At 39.6% G+C, this 18,501-nt stretch overlaps 1 protein-coding gene across 2 annotated transcripts in view; it reads right to left on the bottom strand.

Moving 5' to 3' along the window:
* Nucleotides 1–18,501, bottom strand: part of STK4 (serine/threonine kinase 4) — a 68,531-nt gene that overhangs the window by 18,837 nt on the left and 31,193 nt on the right. For both annotated transcript variants that reach the window (XM_083508148.1, XM_083508147.1), the window contains exon 10: nucleotides 8,639–8,790. In XM_083508148.1, the coding sequence (XP_083364274.1) occupies nucleotides 8,639–8,790 (152 nt within the window). The remainder of the gene's footprint in view (nucleotides 1–8,638; nucleotides 8,791–18,501) is intronic.

The following is an 18,501-nucleotide window of genomic DNA, read 5'->3' as shown; positions in this document are numbered from 1 at the left end:
AACCATGTAATACTGATTTACTGACTCATCAACTATGTTGAGCTTTTGAGAGCCTATGAATCAATCCTCTTCAGGAGGGGAAAAAAAGAAAAGAAAAGCACCAGACTCATGGGATGACTTTACTGAATTTGATTACATTAATTTGTTCAAAGATTTGGCACTCATTAACAATTGTGTGCAAGGCAGACAACAAAAGGGAAGCCAGACCCTTTTGAACAAATAAGAACTAAGAAAGGATTAATGAAGCCTTAGATTCTGAACACATTTGTTCGGAGTATGTCCAAAATGATAATGTCTTCATTTGCTCCTTGTCTTGGCACTTTTCGCTCTAACATTCAGCCCTCATTACAGTGTTTTGTCTGTTAACTTATGGTTTCTCTTCTATGAAACTTCAGTTTGAGCATTTTCCTACAACATGCCACCAGCTCTACAAGCACAAACAAGCATAATCTTTTGCACCCGCATTGTGACGGCTGCAGCTCCTCATAGTGCTGACAGGCTCTGCATGAGACAAAGCACATGCTTTGACTGCACAATGTCTCAGGTTTAACCCATGACATCTCCAGTCAACATGGAATCAGGTAGAAGATGATGGGAAAGATCCCTGCCTGAGCCCTTGGAAAGCTTCTACATGTAAGAGTAGAGAATTCTGGGATAGGTGGACAAATAGTCTGAAGTGGTATCAGGCAGCTTCCTGGGTACCTAAGGAAAGTACATAGGTCTACTCGCCCGAACATTTAAAGTTATGGCTTACTGGTATTGCATATTATTGCATTCTGGGAATGCCCAGCTATCTTTTATCCTGACAGTGGTTCCAGAAATAGGTCTAACTCACAATCATGGTCCAGAACACAAGATGAAGTGATGCTCTTCTAGGCCTCTTATGAGATCAACTTATTTTTAATGGAGAGCCAATGCAAGAACGGCCAAGTGTTGTCTCTCACTCCAACTGGCCTCGCAAGCTGTTGTGAGGAACAATATACTATAATGCACACTAACCGAGGTTCCTTAGAAGAAAAAGCGGCATTCAAATATGGTGAGTTTGAATCCCCCCAAAATGAGTTTTTACATTTAATTTTTGTTTAACAAAACCAATGATTGATTGGGAAGGGAAACAAAAAGCAAACTCCGTGGTTCATTGCTTTGTGCTTGGAATGTTCGCTGTTGTATCCCCTCAGGACAAAATCCCAAAGTTCCATCTTGCTTCAATGGCACTGTTACTCAATAACGGCATTTAATTGGAAGCCAGGCTCACCAAGGTCAAGTCGGAGCCCTGAACCGCTGTCAGGCCTTGCTACCATATCTCCCACACACAACCCAGGCCTATTTCTCTATCTCACAAGCAGCAAGTGATTCTTTGACCCCTCCATCCAATTCACTCTCATTTCCATCAAAACTGCAGGAGAATATATTGGACTGATGATCCCACTGAGCTAAAGGATGTGCTGTGTAAGCTTGGGGTTACCGAATTCAGCTTATCAGTCTACACAGGGAGAACAGAATGTTCTTAATATAACCATCTCTCAGTTTATTCTTTTAGAATCCTGCACGCAACTTTGTTTTAAAGAGTCTTCATAATCCTAAAACTGCTGAACACTACAAAATTATATCATCAGTAGCAACAATAAAGGCATAAAACTTTTACAAATCTGATCAGTGTCACGTTTATGAAGAGAAAAACTTTTGACTGATGAGCCTGTCTTATGAACTGGGATTTTTATGCCTAGTTAAGGAAGGGGATGGAAGGGGAAAATAATCATCCTTGGCAGTAGGTACTGAAAACAATTCAAGCCCTAAGCTACCTGACTTTTTCCAATTTCAAACACTGGCAGAAAGCATTTTCTAAATCTAAAAGTGATGTGCCCCCATTGTGGGTTGCAATGGAGCCCGGCGTTTCTGTGGTGCACATACATATATGAGGAACCTGATGTATATCAGAGATGCAGTTTGAAGCAGTTGTGTGTCTGCAGCTGGGATTCAGCAACGAGCAAAATAACATCTTCTCTCAAAAGAACTGGAGTTGGCGTGGAGAACAATATTACCTTATGAAGAACTAATCATGCCAAAGCAGTGTTCGTAATCTTAATTCATTACTTTCCAATCCTATACAAGCCACTTGAGTTTAATGGAAGTGCATACAGGATTGACAACTTGGATAAACCACATTTCCAAGCCCTATTTTTTTTTAGTTCTGGTGTAATCTCAAAAATTGAAAGCTGTACCTCAGTGGCAGAAAATTCCTTATCCCCTGTTATGATCAGCAAATGCAGAAAAATGCAAATGTCAAAGCAAAGATATACAAATTGCATAATTTAAAGGGATAGCAGAAATCTGCTTTTCTTGGCATATAGCTAAAACTGCCTTGGTACAGAATTTTGATCTTTTTATTCCTGTTAGCACAGCCTTGATTCCGCATAGATAGGACTGCAAAAATCTAGCTGAAATGAAGAGCTGTCAATAGCTGTGTTCACATGTCACAGTAAACCAATGATGTAACATCCGTATGAGCAATCCTGGGTTAGAATTATGTTCAAATTGAAGACGATGGATTTCTTTTGCTCTATTTCTTTTGCTTCAATTTGAAGCAAAAGGCTGTACTTGGTTTATCAATCATGGCTCATTCAATTGGTGAAAAACCACCATGATCTCCTGTTTGGATTTAATGCTAAGCCAGGAGTCCTAGTTTGTTGCTTCTGCTCATGCAAAGGAAGCAGCAAACTGTTCACCAACAGAACAAGTACCGGTACATTACTAAGTAACTTTAAAATAGCACTACACTGGAGACAATCCTATTTCTGCACAATGCATTTTCATCTAAGTTTTGATTTAGAACTACCTTCACGAGGAAGTCTAATATTAGTTAAAGGACCCATCCTATCTCAAGCTTCCTGTTTCTCAAATTTCAGTATTATGCAGGAAGACAAAATTCCTCAGTTATGGATGCATCATAGCATACTCATTTTTAAAAGCTGTCCCACTGATAAACAGGATAATCTAACACAAACTATACTCCAGACACATCTACCTATTCACCTCTAGTTTAAAATACGAAGCTACCATGCAAAGTTATTAATAAAAATGCACACGATAGTGAAGCTTTTATATAGTGTCTAAATATAGATAGCCAAATGCAAATATAGCAGGTGTCTAAACTATGTTTTTTCTCCCTATAATCTGCCAGTGAGAAATGTTGGGACAGAAATTCCTTTAGATATCGTACAGCAAAATCACTGGTTTTTTTAGCTATAAAATACCTAGTATACTAAAAGGAATGCTTCACTTTTGTGTATGCATCTATCTGCTAGCAGAATTCTTCACATGTGAATCTCTCAATAGTAAACCCTCCAGTGTGAGCTGCTGTTTAGCTTATGGCAGGAGTTGAATAAATGCCTCTTCAAACAGGCTTCTGGGGTGGGGTGATGTTATGAGGCCAGTCACTAATGGGGTCTTGCTTGCTGTATTATTAGAACTGTGGCCAGTGCACTTCTATTTGATATATTGAAAGGTTCCATACTGTAACGGTTTTATGAACCCCATCTATTGTGTGTTTTAAATTGCAAGCTGTCATGGTTAATGAAGAGCAAGCTACAATGTACAGAAGGAAATTTAGTTCTGGAGTAACAACATGAGAAGCGCCATGGCAAGTTCGGCCAAACTCTGTGCTAATATAAAACCCATCGTTTATAAAGCATAAACTGAGCCACTATGTGAATACCGCTGCCCGTCAGGCAATGGCTTTTTCCACCTGCCTCCACCCACCCTGCAGCCTTAGGAGCCTTTCCCAAATTATGATTTTAGGAACATCAGAAGCAGCTGGGAAGAGAGGAGTTCAGGGACATTTTTAAAAACAGTAATTTTACAAGTTGTATGTCTTTGCTTCTCAAGTTGTATTGTGTTATTTTTCTGCCATGTGACTTGCTATTTTTATTGATTATAGTTTAGAAATTATTTATTGCAATTGTTAAGAGTGAATTTCTGTTTAGTTATCATTTGCTTATTTTTAATTTTATTGTGTACTATTATATTCTAATGGATTGCTGAATATTACTTTATTTTATGTACCGTAAGTTGTTTCTTTTAAAGTTACCATTATGACATTTTTGGTTTGGATCATATTGATCTTTCGCGTTTTTTCAGCTTGTAAACCACCTTGTGTGTAGTAATATAAAAAGGTAGCATATAAATTAAACATGGAATGAAATAAATGCTACTGATTTGGCTGTGAAGACCCTGTGGCTGTGGAAAAGTCTTGTTTCTATGTTGCCCGAACTTTAGATGGAGCTAATCACCAAACAAGGATTGACAAGAGTTAGAGAAGGAATACGTTATCAACTCTAAGCTACCAACATGCCGTCCAACATTAGAGTTCGGAAGAGAAAAAATACAACTATTTGAGGAAAGGGAGAGACGATACTGACTTTTTCAGAAGACAAATGACGCTAGCACAAAGGCCTGTAACACAGCAGACATACCGGTCATTGTAAACCAGAGCATGTTTTCATTGATCAATAAGCAATAAATCACTCGGCTTCTTGCAGTTGCTCACTATAAATCATTTCCAGAAAGGATAATAGATGTTTCCTCTGTACAACTGGCAAAACCATTAACATTCTTCAGAGCATGTTATGAAGCAGCCAAGGTATCTTAGAATGTGCAGAAAGTCCTTACCATTTGACCTTTGCCATGGCACTGCTTGCATAGCAGAAGCAAATATCAAATGTTTGTGATGAAAGGGTTCCAGTTATACAGGAGGTTAACCGAAAAAAGGAAAACTTTTAAGTGGGAAAGAATGTCAGAGAAAGCACAGTTTTGCATACAAAAGGTTTAGAGAGCAAACAAAATGCTGCAAGCCTAAGGTTATTAATGCCACCCTATTTTCCCAAAACTTACTGAACACCACTAGGTCACAGATAGAGCTAAGCATGAAATAATGTGAAAACCTCAGGTTATAGGACTCAAAAGTCCATAGCTCTCTAGCTTGGAAACATTCTCCATCCCCCAGTTCCAGATGTGTGGAGAATGGATAGGATTACTTAGGGCAAACATCAGTCATATTTTTTAAAAAGAAGTTTAAATAGCATCTGTGGGGGTAGGACCTGGATCCTGGTGATATGCCTACTATTTGCTTTAGTAGAAATGCTTCCACTGGTACCAATGGAAGATTTCCTACCAATGCAAATAGCAGGCATTGGAAGCCCAATATCAACAGCCCCATCCCCACCTACTCTTTACTTTTCCTAAAACTTGTGCAATTGCCAACTATGTAAAATATGCCACATACAGTTTGGTGATTAGCCCTCAGTGGTGGGGGAGAGTGAGGGGTGCCCTTTGTTCACGCACTGAAGCTGAGCCCGAAACAGCTTCAAAGACTGCATTAAGCAATTTTAAGACTCTTCACAGCTGATGTGCACAACCATATGGGCTAAATGTGTAATGTGTCTTCTCTCAAAACATTACGTTCTACACTTATGCTATGAACTGGAGGTGCACAGTATATATGCAGCCTTGTCAATACACCTCCAAATGAGTGACAGCAGCCAAATCTGCACCAGATTGCACCCACTGTGCATAATATGCACCAAATCTGAGCTCCTTCGAATGGCAGAGTGAATCACTGTGGTAGGCTATCATTTCCACGGCGGCAGGAGCAATGCCAGTATGAGATTTCTCCACATGCTTGAAAGAGAATGCCCTCTTCTGCCACCATGATTTATTGAAATTTATGCAGAAGCACAACGTCGATCAGGACAGATACACCCTAAATGGGGAATACTTGAAATACACATATCAAGGAACAAATACACTTTGGGGGAAGCCCCTAGCAAACTCTCTTGACTCTTTCCAACATGGTTGACAATGCAAAATATTAATGAAACTGTGGTGATGGGAAGGGCTCCCCATTTCAGCCTCCAAGTATATTATACTTTAGAATAGATTTATCCTCAGCGATCTCAATTATATAGCCAGGGAATTCAGTTAAAGGATGACATACTGAAAGGTCACTCAATCTGTGGCAGAGAAAACAGCCACCTTAGATCCACATCCCAGACCAGCAATACTGGAATGGTGCCTCCACTTCGACGGAGATGAAGATGCAATAAAAGAACAACAAGCACATCTTGTATAATGGTTTAAGGTTTGCAAATAATTAGGAATGAAGTCAGCCGTTATTACCTTCTTTCTCCCAGCCAAGACAGAGTTTGTCATCCTGAAGGGATGTTAAGGGGCAAATTTAGCTACATTTTGAAAAAGCCATTCAATTAAGCCTAACTGCCTCAAACTCGGTAAACATAAAGAGGCATCATTTATGTTTCTCTCTACACAAGCAGGCTCTCGGAGAACTGCAATACAACTCTTCACAGTGAACACTCAATTTCCATGACAATCTTGGGTAAATATGCACTGAGTGACATTTTAACCTCCTGCGTTTTTTCAGACATCTCCCAACTGACAAATAAACAAAACTTAAAAAAAGAGACCCAATTAGCTTAAGGATGTTTTAAGAAGATTAAAAATGTAAGGAACAATGCTTCAAGTAATAAAATCTAAACTATAGTATATGTAAGCTCAAAGATGGGGAGGGAACACCGTATGAGCAAACCCTTCAGGATAAAAAGGGCAGCATAATTTATTTAAATCTGCTACAGTACGTGACTAATTACATGCACTGGTGCAATGGTATTTAAGCCTCTGCTATTGAATTACTGCAACTGCTTTTGATTACTGTAATTGAAAATTCTAAGCACAACTCTCACACAGGAACAGCCATCACCTGCAGAGATCCATGCAAATATTTTGCTTTATCCTTTCAGATACTACGCCATACCGCACGACAAGGCTGCATCTTAAATAAGCAATGTGGTGCTTGCAACAATTGTTCACAGTAAGCTGAGTTGACTTCCGTCTTTACAGGTTTCCACTGTATGGTCATAGCTGTCAACCTTCCCTTTTTTGTAGGAAATCCCCTTATTCCAGCGCCGTTTCCCGCTGCTATCCCAGATTGTTAGATATCCCGTAGACTGTCCCCGGGACTGGTGAGGCTGCTGATCCCTTATTTTCGAGGCTGCTGATCCCTTATTTTCAAATCTGAAAGTTGACAGCTATGTGTATGGTGCAGGAATGGGGGGGGGGGAGGGAACAGTGCCAGGTGAAAACTATGAGAAGGAACCACAGTTCAATGGTGGAATACATGGAGAGGAGTATCAGAGGACCAATCCTTGGCATTTCCAGTTAATGAGATCAGGCACCAAGTTATGGCGAAGATCTCGGTCTGAGATCCCAGTCAATGAAGGCAATTCTCAGCTCAATGGACTGGGCAGCTACCTATACGCCTCTGCAACGTGGCAAATGGCTTATGGAGGCAAGGTGACTTTTTTTAATAAAAAAAAAGTAATAAGAAATGTGATAAGCATGAGATGGTGTCTTAACACTGGAAGAAACATTTTGCCAATACGACACACTACGCATGCACACATACTTTGGCTGGGAATTACATTGCTCCTTCAGCAGTATTACAGTCTATAATGGCAGTACTAAATCTCAAGTACGTAACTGCTGGTTAGATACCAACAGGGCACGGTCCTTGCCCATGTATGGCGGTATCCTCATTAAGGTGGCTTTCATCAGCCCCAACCAGCAAGATAAGGAATAATGGGTCTCCCTGTCCAAAACATCTGGGGCGCACCAGGTTGGGGGAGGGCTGACATACAGAATTAATACTGCCATTTTCCTGCCTACTCCACCAACTGCTCCCAGCATACAAACATGGTGCCAGGCTGTTAGGAGGAATGAGTAGCCTGGGCACGTATTATCTCCCATCTTCCAACTCTGCTTTCTCCCTCCACATAATCAAGGAGTATAGGAGGGGTTCTCATATTGAAAGTGGTTAGGTAACAGTAGTGATCAGCAAGCAGAGCCATGCAGTAACTAAGAGACGGCAATGTACATAAAGTTTTTCAGCGTTTTTCTTTTGCCAAATGCCTTCTACATTAGAAATCCCCATCACCATGAACACATTTCTTAGCTGACAACCGTTAGTAACAGGAAAATTACTGTAGCTTCTCAAGCTCCTTAGCCAGAAGCACGGCATAAGAAAAAAGGAAAAGAGTTCCCTTTACCATTATGCTATTTGAGATTGGTGGGGTGTGAAAAAGGTATGGGTAATTGTCACAAACGAGATAAATTACACTTCTCAACAGCCCAAATCAACTAGCATTTAGGTTCTCATATACTTACCAAGACAAAATGTACAATAAAAAAAAGGATTTAACTAAACTGTGATGCAGCTTTAAACCCACAGCACTGAACAAAACCATATGATTGTAATATGATTAGAAATCAGAACACCATTTTCATTTCACAGGCAATTTGAACTATTATTATGTATTGCTCACAATACATTCAGGATACCAAGTTAAATCATTTGTTGTTCTTACTTGTCTACATCTTAAGCAATTCAGTATTGTCTGTTTTAAGGAAGCATTTCTTTGTAATAATAAAGTATTATGCATTTTTTCTTTCACCTTTATATTGTTTCAAATATTTACTAGGATTAAGGATTATTTCTCCTTTTCTACAAAAAATAAAAAATAGAAAAGCAAACTATGATTCTAGAACATGCTGAAAGTATTTTACTTACGAATTCATAATCACCATCCTGAGGAACTCTCCAATCGGAGGAATATCTTTCTGGTACATTCCTTCCATAGTTGTTTCTCCGATTCTCTTTTTCTTTTTGCTCAAAATAATCAAGGAAAGATGGTCTGACAGACTCCATTGTTTCATCTCTTCCTACAAATATATTTAATATACAAAATAGTATTAACTCAAAAGGAAAGTGTTTAGCATTCCACTAAAATAACTATTTAGCACATTGCTTACAACAATACCAACACATGATGGAGTTGCTAATTTTAAAAAGCTTCAGAAGAGAGGAAATGTTCAGAGCTTCTCAGTAGAGCAAGTAATAGATAAATTATCAGCACATCTCTTGAAATCTAGAAACAGGAAGATCAGGTAGATAATAGGGAATATTACATCTCCTTTAGCCAGAGGTCCAAAACTGAGGCCTAGTCTTCCCCAACCTATGGCTGGGGCTGATGGGAAATGTAGTCAAAAGCATATGGAAGACACCTGGTTGTGAAAGGCTGCCTTATAGTCTTCTTACATAAATATCTGTACGTCAAAACCCAGATAATAGCATTCAACTTTTTCTGCCCTCCACCCCAATTTCACTTGATGAGAAGACTGGGTGTTTATTTCACATGGCAGCAGGGCAGTCATTCATGCCTTTGTACCTCTTGAGACTAGACCACAATCATGCAACATGGTTCATCTTTCTTCCTGATAGGAATGGGCCATTAGGAGATTGAAATACAAGCACAGCATTGACTCTAAAGTGGTACAAAAATACAAGGCATAAAGAATACACCCACTTGCATAGGCTTAACAATTTGTTGCATATAAACATATAACTTATAACAATAACATAATTATGTTAATGATACTGTCCATGTACTGAGTAGTTCACATCACATTCAGAAGCACTCAGTAACTGTCCTGAATTTCCATCCCTGGAAAAGTCTAAACATGAGGATTTTCTGCAAACATACAACTTCAGCCATTAAAAAGCATAGCAGCAATCCTATGCATACATACTTTGGGAACCAGCCCTTCTGAATGCGGCTGGACTTACACATATAGGATTACGCTGCTAAGCAGGTATGAGGAACTGTAGAGCACAGTATTTTGTATCTAAGTGACTATTCTCTCACACTGGTTTATTATGTTTTAATATTTTACTGACATCGTTCATAAGGGGTAGGCTAGAAATAAAATTTCTGCAACACTGATTGTGTATATTATGCCAGACTATTTGCAATCTGGCAGTGGAATGGGAGGAGCGAAAGGCAAGGGAGAGCTGCCATCCACCCAATATATTTTAAGTTTGGGGTATATTAAAAATGTATAAAATGCTTTCCTACAGCATGGCTCTCAAAAGTAGTCATAAAAAAAACCCCTCAGTTGTAAAACACACAGGAATGACAGCTTACATGAAACCTCCATCTCAGACCATGACCGATACAAACGACTGCTGGAAAAAGCAGCCAGATTTTTTACTATCTGCCAAAAGGTAAGAGTGATGGCCAGGTGGCTCTCTCTAAGTGGGAATTTAGCACAACCACTGGGAAACTCTCTACCTGGGCCATCACTTAACTCATCTATAAGAAAATAACCAAAACGTCTGCAGCACTCACCTCAGGAATACTGCAGGTATGCTAATCACAAATACAAATGTGTTAATGAACAAGCACATAGAATGTACATAGAATGATAAATGTAGTTTGAAGGTGCCAAAGTTTTACATTCTCAGAAAATGCACCTTCTCAATACTGCCGTATTTTTCTGTTGTACCCTTATCTACCCAAGTCTCCAAATAAGAGACTGGACCAGGGTTTCCCAAACTTGAGTCTCCAGCTATTTTTGGACTTCAACTCCCATCATCCCAAACTAGCAGGACCAGTGGTCAGAGGACTGTAGTCTAAAAACAGCTGGAGACTCAAGTTTGGGAAACACTGGACTGAACCCTGGAATTCTAGAAGCATGCTGGCAAGTTCTCAGTTCTGTGCAGAAGCAAATCGATGCACTCATTTTCCTCATGAGACATCTCCATATGTATGGAATTCACTTAAGTGACCATCAGTGTGTCTGCAAAACAATTAATGAGGAGAGGACTCGAGATGAGTCCTAGGTCCATATATGCTTCAAGCATATTTACCAAGATGACTCATGGATATTTCCCCCCAGTGTGATGAATTGCTGTATGCATTATCCCCCTACACGTACATTATGAGTTCACTCTGCAAGATCAAACAATGTACTCAAAATTGTTAAGACAAAAAGAGAGAGACCTACTTCTTTTTGAAGTTATAGCTCTTTACATACTGCAGTAAATCTTTGAACATATTAAAATGCCTAAAAAGGCAAAAACAATGATCTTTCAAGACTTATGTAGAGTTAACGTGTTCCAAGCATCTTCATTATAAATGAAGAAACAGATGCTGCATTTATATTACGGCAAGGATTCCTGACCAACTGACAGCCACCAGTACTAGCCATTGCATGGAGAAGAGCCAAAATTCAATGGCTGAATACTAGTTTTGTATGCAGGTGGCAAGAGCTCAAATCCTGACATCTATTCTGTACATTAAGCAGACTTAACCTCTGGGATCTTAGGTGGCTGGAATGGGAAATACATTTACCCAAGAGAGACACTGCCAGTTGATATGGTACTTGGTTAGATGGATCAGCGGTGGATAGCTCAGTTGGTAGAGCGTGGTGCACATTCGATGCCCCTAGGGGACAACTGCATATTCCTACATTGCAGGAGGTTGGACTAGATGATCCTCAGGGTTCCTTCCAACTCTATGATTCTATGACCCTTACGTAAGGAAACTGCATTTTTGTCTCCTGCCCCTACTTTGATGCCTTATGGCAGGATGCAATATATCCTCACTTCATTTTTGCATAACAACCATGCAAGGATGCATTAGGCCATGGACCAAATATGGTTCTACAAGCCTGGCCCCATGCCGCCCCACTCCAGCCCTGAACTCTGATAATGCCTCTCTGCTTGCAGTCCTTGAATGGCCTTTGCTTGAATAATGCCTATTGTTTTTCTGGATAGAAGACAGAAAGGAGTGTGGAATGGATGCAGAAAGTAGCCTAATGTACAAAACTAAAATACACATTCATTGTTTTGGCCACGTTTGCTTCTGACCCTGCCTATTACTGGTATAGAGAATGCATATATGCATGTATGTATGATCTTAAATCCATTAGACTTTAAAAGGAGGATATTCTGTGCATAACAGAAGCAAACATGAAAGCAAATCCCCTTAACGATAAGAAATTATCACTTCATAAAACATTCCAGTCCAAGATATCAAGAGAAAGCTTTAAATATAATAATAGAAAACCAATGGTCATTCTGGGTTAAAAGAAAGTTCAAGTATAAAAATAAATGTGGAAATTTCTGAGCTATTGAAGATAAGCAATTCTACTGCCGACTGTAGTTTTCCCCTTCAACAGACCTCATTGTACACAATCAGATCAAGAAAAGCTATGCAGGAAGTCAGAACACAGAAGAGTGCAAAAATGCTAACATACCACTGGATGATTATTTGGTACATCAGAACTTAAACCACAGGGGTGGGTGGGTGGGTGGATGGGTGGATGGGTGGATGGATGGATGGATGGATGTGTTTAGCAAATGGAAATACATGTGTTATACTATACCCCTTGGAGATCTTCTCATAAAAAAGGGGTGATGAAATCTTTTTGGCCCCATGGGCCAGATGCTTATGAGGTAGTTAGAGTAGAAACTTTGGTTAGCTGTCCTACTGTTCATAGGCAGCACCTTAGTAATGTAATGGTTACATCTTAGCTAGTAATGGTTGTTCACATGTGCCAAAGAGTTGGTTGATGGCAGAAGTCATAGAATCATAGAATCATAGAATCATAGAATCATAGAGTTGGAAGAGACCACAAGGGCCATCGAGTCCAACCCCCTGCCAAGCAGGAAACACCATCAGAGCACTCCTGACATATGGTTGTCAAGCCTCTGCTTAAAGACCTCCAAAGTAGGAGACTCCACCACACTCCTGGGCAGCAAATTCCACTGTCGAACAGCTCTTACTGTCAGGAAGTTCTTCCTAATGTTTAGGTGGAATCTTCTTTCTTGTAGTTTGGATCCATTGCTCCGTGTCCGCTTCTCCGGAGCAGCAGAAAACAACCTTTCTCCCTCCTCTATGTGACATCCTTTTATATATTTGAACATGGCTATCATATCACCCCTTAACCTCCTCTTCTCCAGGCTAAACATGCCCAGCTCCCTTAGCCGTTCCTCATAAGGCATCGTTTCCAGGCCCTTGACCATTTTGGTTGCCCTCCTCTGGACACGTTCCAGTTTGTCAGTGTCCTTCTTGAATTGTGGTGCCCAGAACTGGACACAGTACTTTTTTTTTTTTTTATAAATTTTTTATTGATTTTACAAACTTTTTAAGAAAAACAAACAAACACTTAAAATGACAAACATACACGTATAGTTTCAAACCTATTTTCATAAACCTCTTTTCTTGGACTTCCCCATACCCCCCTCTCTGCATCCCAATGTCCATAATTCAACTAGCAACTCCCAATTGTTACTTTCCAATCTCTGTCATTTTAGTCCTCTTTTATATTCTAGCCTTATATCCCTGTACCCCCTTATTTCTGGAAACCACAACATTTTAGCATTCATTAAGTTTATAGTAGTCCTTAAGATAACTTTTAAATTTTCTCCATTCTTCTTCCACCGTCTCTTTTCGTTGGTCACGGATTCTGCCTGTCATCTCGGCCAATGTCATATAGTCCATCACTTTCATCTGCCATTCTTCCAGAGTGGGTAGATCTTGTGTCTTCCAATACTTTGCGATGAGTATTCTTGCTGCTGTTGTAGCGTACATGAAAAAAGTTCTATCCTTCTTTGTCACCAATTGGCCGACAATGCCCAAGAGAAAGGCCTCTGGTTTTTTAGGAAAGGTACATTTGAGTACCTTTTTCATTTCATTATAGATCATTTCCCAGAAGGCCTTAATCTTCGGGCATGTCCACCAAAGGTGGTAGAAGGTACCTTCAGTCTCTTTACACTTCCAACATTTGTTATCGGGCAAATGATAAATTTTTGCCAGCTTGACTGGGGTCATGTACCACCTATAAACCATTTTCATGATGTTTTCCTTTAAGGCATTACATGCCGTAAACTTAATGCCGGTGTTCCATAACCATTCCCAGTCAGCTGACATAATGTTGTGTCCAACATCCTGTGCCCACTTAATCATAGCCGATTTAACTGTTTCATCCTGTGTATTCCATTTCAGCAACAAGTTATACATTCTAGATAAATTCTTAGTGTTGGGTTCTAACAGTTCAGTTTCTAGTTTTGATTTTTCCACCTGGAAACCGATTTTCCTGTCCTGTTTGAAAAATTCCACTATTTGACGATATTGAAACCAATTTTGTACTTTATGTTTCAATTTCTCATGACTTTGTAGTTTGAACTTATCTCCATCCTGTTCTAAAATTTCCCAATACTTCGGCCATCCGACCTCCATATTGAGTTTCTTCACTGCTTTAGCCTCCACTGGTGACACCCATCTAGGGGTTTTATTTTCCAATAGATCTTTGTATCTTATCCAAACATTAAACAAAGCTTTTCTGACAATATGGTTTTTAAAGGCACTGTTAACTTTATCATACCAAAAATATGCATGCCAACCAAAAGCATTATTGAAACCTTCCAGATCCAAGATGTCAGTGTTCTCGAGGAGCATCCATTCTTTCAGCCAGCAAAAAGCTGCTGCCTCATAGTACAATTTTAAGTCCGGCAGGGCAAATCCCCCTCTTTCTTTAGCATCTGTCAATATTTTGAATTTAATTCTGGGCTTTTTGCCCTGCCAGACAAATTTCGAGATATCTTTCTGCCACCTCTTAAAACATTCCATCTTGTCGAGAATCTGCAAGGTCTGAAACAAAAATAGCATTCTAGGCAATACATTCATTTTGATCACTGCAATTCGGCCTAACATTGACAATTTCAGATTTGACCATATGTCTAGATCTTTTTTAATTTCTGACCAACATTTTTCATAGTTGTCCTTGTACAAATTCACATTCTTAGATGTTAAGTAAACCCCTAGATATTTCACCTTCTTGACCACAGTCAAACCTGTCTCCTCTTGAAATTTCTCCGTTTCCATATCTGTTAAGTTTTTCCCTAAAACTTTAGTTTTTTGCTTATTCAACTTAAATCCAGCTACCTGGCCGAACTGTTGTATTATTTCTAAAACCTTTTTCGTACTAGTGTTTGGCTCTTGCAAAGTCAATACTAAGTCATCTGCAAACGCTCTTAACTTATAATGTTTAGCTCCGACCTGCACACCTTTGACCTGCTGGTCATTTCTTATCATGTTCAGCAACACCTCCAGAACTGAGATAAAAAGTAATGGGGAAATCGGGCACCCCTGTCGTGTTCCTTTTTCTATCTTAAGTTCCTCAGTCACAACATTGTTTACAATCAATTTAGCTTTTTGTTCAGAATATATTGCAGCCATACCATTCTCAAAACCCTGGCCTACCCCCATCCAATGAAGATTCTTCTTCATAAAGCTCCAAGAAATATTGTCAAAGGCTTTCTCCGCGTCCACAAAGATCAGTACTGCTTTAGTGTTTATGTTCACCTCTAGCTTTTCCAGAATGTCTATTACATTCCTTACATTATCTGCCAGGTGTCTTTTAGGGAGAAAGCCTGCTTGGTCCTTGTGAATCTTCTCCATCAACACTCTTTTAAATCTTTTTGCCAAAATGTCTGCAAAAATTTTGTAATCCACATTAAGCAATGATATTGGGCGGTAGTTCTTGAGTTGGGTCTTTTCAGTCTCTGACTTTGGTATGAGTGAAATATACGCCTCTTTCCACGATTCAGGTGCCCTTTTTCCCTCAAGGATCTCGTTACAAACTTCTCTTAATGGTTGAGTCAGCCATTCCTTCAGCGATTTGTAGTATCTGGAAGTCAATCCATCTGGTCCTGGAGATTTGCCCAATTGCATATTCTGAATGGCAGCCTCTATCTCTTGTTCTGAGATTCTCTGGTTCAAATCCATCTTACTTTGGTGAGAGATGTTTTGTAATCCATATTTTCCAAGGAATTTGTCTATATCTTCTTCATTTTGCGGGCCTTGAGTGTAAAGTTTTTTAAAATAACTTAGAAAGCAGTTTCTAATTTCATTGGGTTTAGATATATTCTTTCCGTCCACCTCTAGGCTTGTAACTGTATTTAATTTCTGCCTTTTCTTCAATTGCCATGCCAAAAGTTTGCCACATTTATTTGCTGAATCAAAAGTCTTTTGCTTCATTTGCTTTATCTTCCATTCAATCTCTTGGTTCATCAATTCCATATATTGTGTTTGGTATAACTTAATCTCTCTTAAAATGTCCTGAGACTTTGGTTTTATTCTTAATTTTCTCTCTCCTTCCTTTATCATTTCCAAAATCTTTTCTTTTTTCTCATTTTGTTTTTTCCTCTTTATTGAATTTTGTTGAATCAAAAATCCTCTCATCACCGCTTTACTTGCATCCCAGATCACTCTTTTCTCCACGTCGATCCTCAGATTTATTTCAAAGTAGTCTTTTAGGGTCTTTTGGGCCTTCGTGAGAATCTCCCTATCTCGGAAGAGGGTGTCATTCATTCTCCATCTAAATTGACCAGTTATTGTGAGTTTCATCTCCATCTTCACGGCGTTATGGTCGGAGCAAGTTTTTGGGCAGATTTCCACTTTCTTGATCTTTGGGGCCATTCCACTAGTGATCCAAATTTGATCGATTCTGGTCCAGGTCATCATTGCTTGGGAGAAGAAAGTTCCCTCTCTCTCCAGAGGGTTCCTTGTTCTCCATATGTCTATCAAGTCCATGTTTTCTGTCATTTCAAAAAAAAGTCTTAGGGAGTCTCCCTTCCTTACTAACTGTTAGTCTTTGTGCCTTGTCCATATTAGTGGAGACCACGCCATTCATGTCTCCCATGATTATCATATTGTAATCCAAATAGTCAGTCAGGGTTTCATGGAGTCTCTTAAAGAAGTCAGATTTGCCTTCATTTGGTGCATAAATTCCGACCACTAAGAATTTTTCTCCTTGTATTTGTATCTCCACTGCCAGGTATCTCCCTTGTTCGTCCTTGAATATCATTTTTGGGGCCCATTTCTCTTTCACGTATATTACAACTCCTCTTTTCTTGACTTTATCTGATGAAATAAATTCTTGTCCTAGCCTTTTATTTATGAGTAGTCTCCTGTGGGCTCTGGTTATGTGAGTTTCTTGTAGGCATATCAGGTCCAATTGTTCTCTGTTCAATATATGAAATACTTGTCTTCTCTTCAAAGGCCCATTGAGCCCATTACAATTCCAACTAAGGAATTGCAGAGCCATCTTATTATTTTTCTAAACTCCTCCAACAGCTCCAAGTTGTTGCTCTTCTTCTGATGGTGGTAGTTTTTGTCCAGTCGAGAGATTCAAAATCTCTAGAGCTCTCCTCTGTTCTGCAAGTGGGTCCACAGTCCCCTTCTGCAGGTCCTCCTGATTTCTTGCCAGAAATTTGTCCTTGTCTTGAATTGTCTTTATTTTCACCTTCTTTGCCTTGTAGTCAAATGACAGTCCTTGTGGGAACTCCCACCTGAAGCGAATAGAGTTTTTCTTTAGCAGAAGAACCAAATCCTTGTAGAAGTTTCTTAAATCCAAAATGTATTTTGGGATGTCTTTAAAGATCTGTACAGCTGAATTTCCGATTTGCAAGGCCTTTTCAAAGTGTAGTCCTAGTATTTTGTCTCTTTCCTCCTTGGATCTGAGTGTAATCAAACAGTCTCTCGGGGTCTTTCTGTCTTGCTTTTTACCCAATCTGAAGGCTGTCGTTATTTTAAATTCGTCTTCCTCAAGGTCCCAACAATCCACAAACTCCCGTGTCAGATATTCCACAAGATTGTCTCTTTCATTCTCCGGAATCAGTCTTAGTTTCAAGTTTCTCTCTTTTCTCTGTAAGTCCCACAAGGCCAAGGTTGCATCATGCTCACAAACCTTCTTAGCAATCGGCTCTAATTTCTCCTGTGTCTCTCCAGCAGTAGCTTTAGCATCTTCAGCAATTTGGCGCGTGGTAGCGTTTTCCTCCACCAATTTATTTATAGATTCTGTATTCTGGTTTAATCTTACTGATATTTCTGTTAATTTTTGTGTGTTCTCTGAAGTCTGTTTTGTCAAAGACTCCAGAGTTTGGTTTATCTTGAGCAGAGCATCTGTCACAGCTTCCATAGAGGCGGCCGTTCCTTTATCTTGTCCTGTTGTTCCTGCTGATCCGGCTGTTGCGCCTGAAATTGAGCCTCTTTTCTTTGTCTGTTGCTGCTGCAGCTGTTGTTGTTGTTGTTGCTTGGTCTTAGCTCTTGTAACTATCTCTTCTTGTGAGCCACTCATGTCAAGGTCAATTCCCACGGGATTTGTTCTCCGTTGGAAAATTCCACTGTCTTAGGCCGTGCCGGACTTTACTTTATCCTCTAGAGGGAGCAAATCAAAATGGCCATAGAACAAAATATCCAAATACGAAGACAAAGGAGACTGTCCAAAGATGTAAAAAAGGAGATTAACACAGTCAAAGTCAGTATTACTAGAAGCTTGTAACTTCAAATTGCCACAGTTGCCCAATTTATACTGTTTCTTGTTATAAAATACTGTAGCCAGGCACTGCGGAAACTTTGTATCAAAGTATCACTTTGCAGGGAAAAGTCAGTTCAGTGTCCTGAGGAGGCAGACCGTTTCATGCTTTCAATAGGTGAGACAGCAGAGGTTTTTTACTACAAATAGATCATGCAGTTATTGATCTCATTCACCTCCCCTCTGCCCTGCTAGCTAGAGGGGAGATCA

The sequence above is a fragment of the Podarcis liolepis genome (genome assembly GCF_965112155.1).
Source record: "Podarcis liolepis genome assembly, chromosome: 6".
NCBI classification, from domain to species: Eukaryota; Metazoa; Chordata; class Lepidosauria; order Squamata; family Lacertidae; genus Podarcis; species Podarcis liolepis.
The sequence above is the reverse complement of the archived record's forward strand: the minus strand, read 5'-3'. Positions and strand labels throughout refer to the sequence as shown.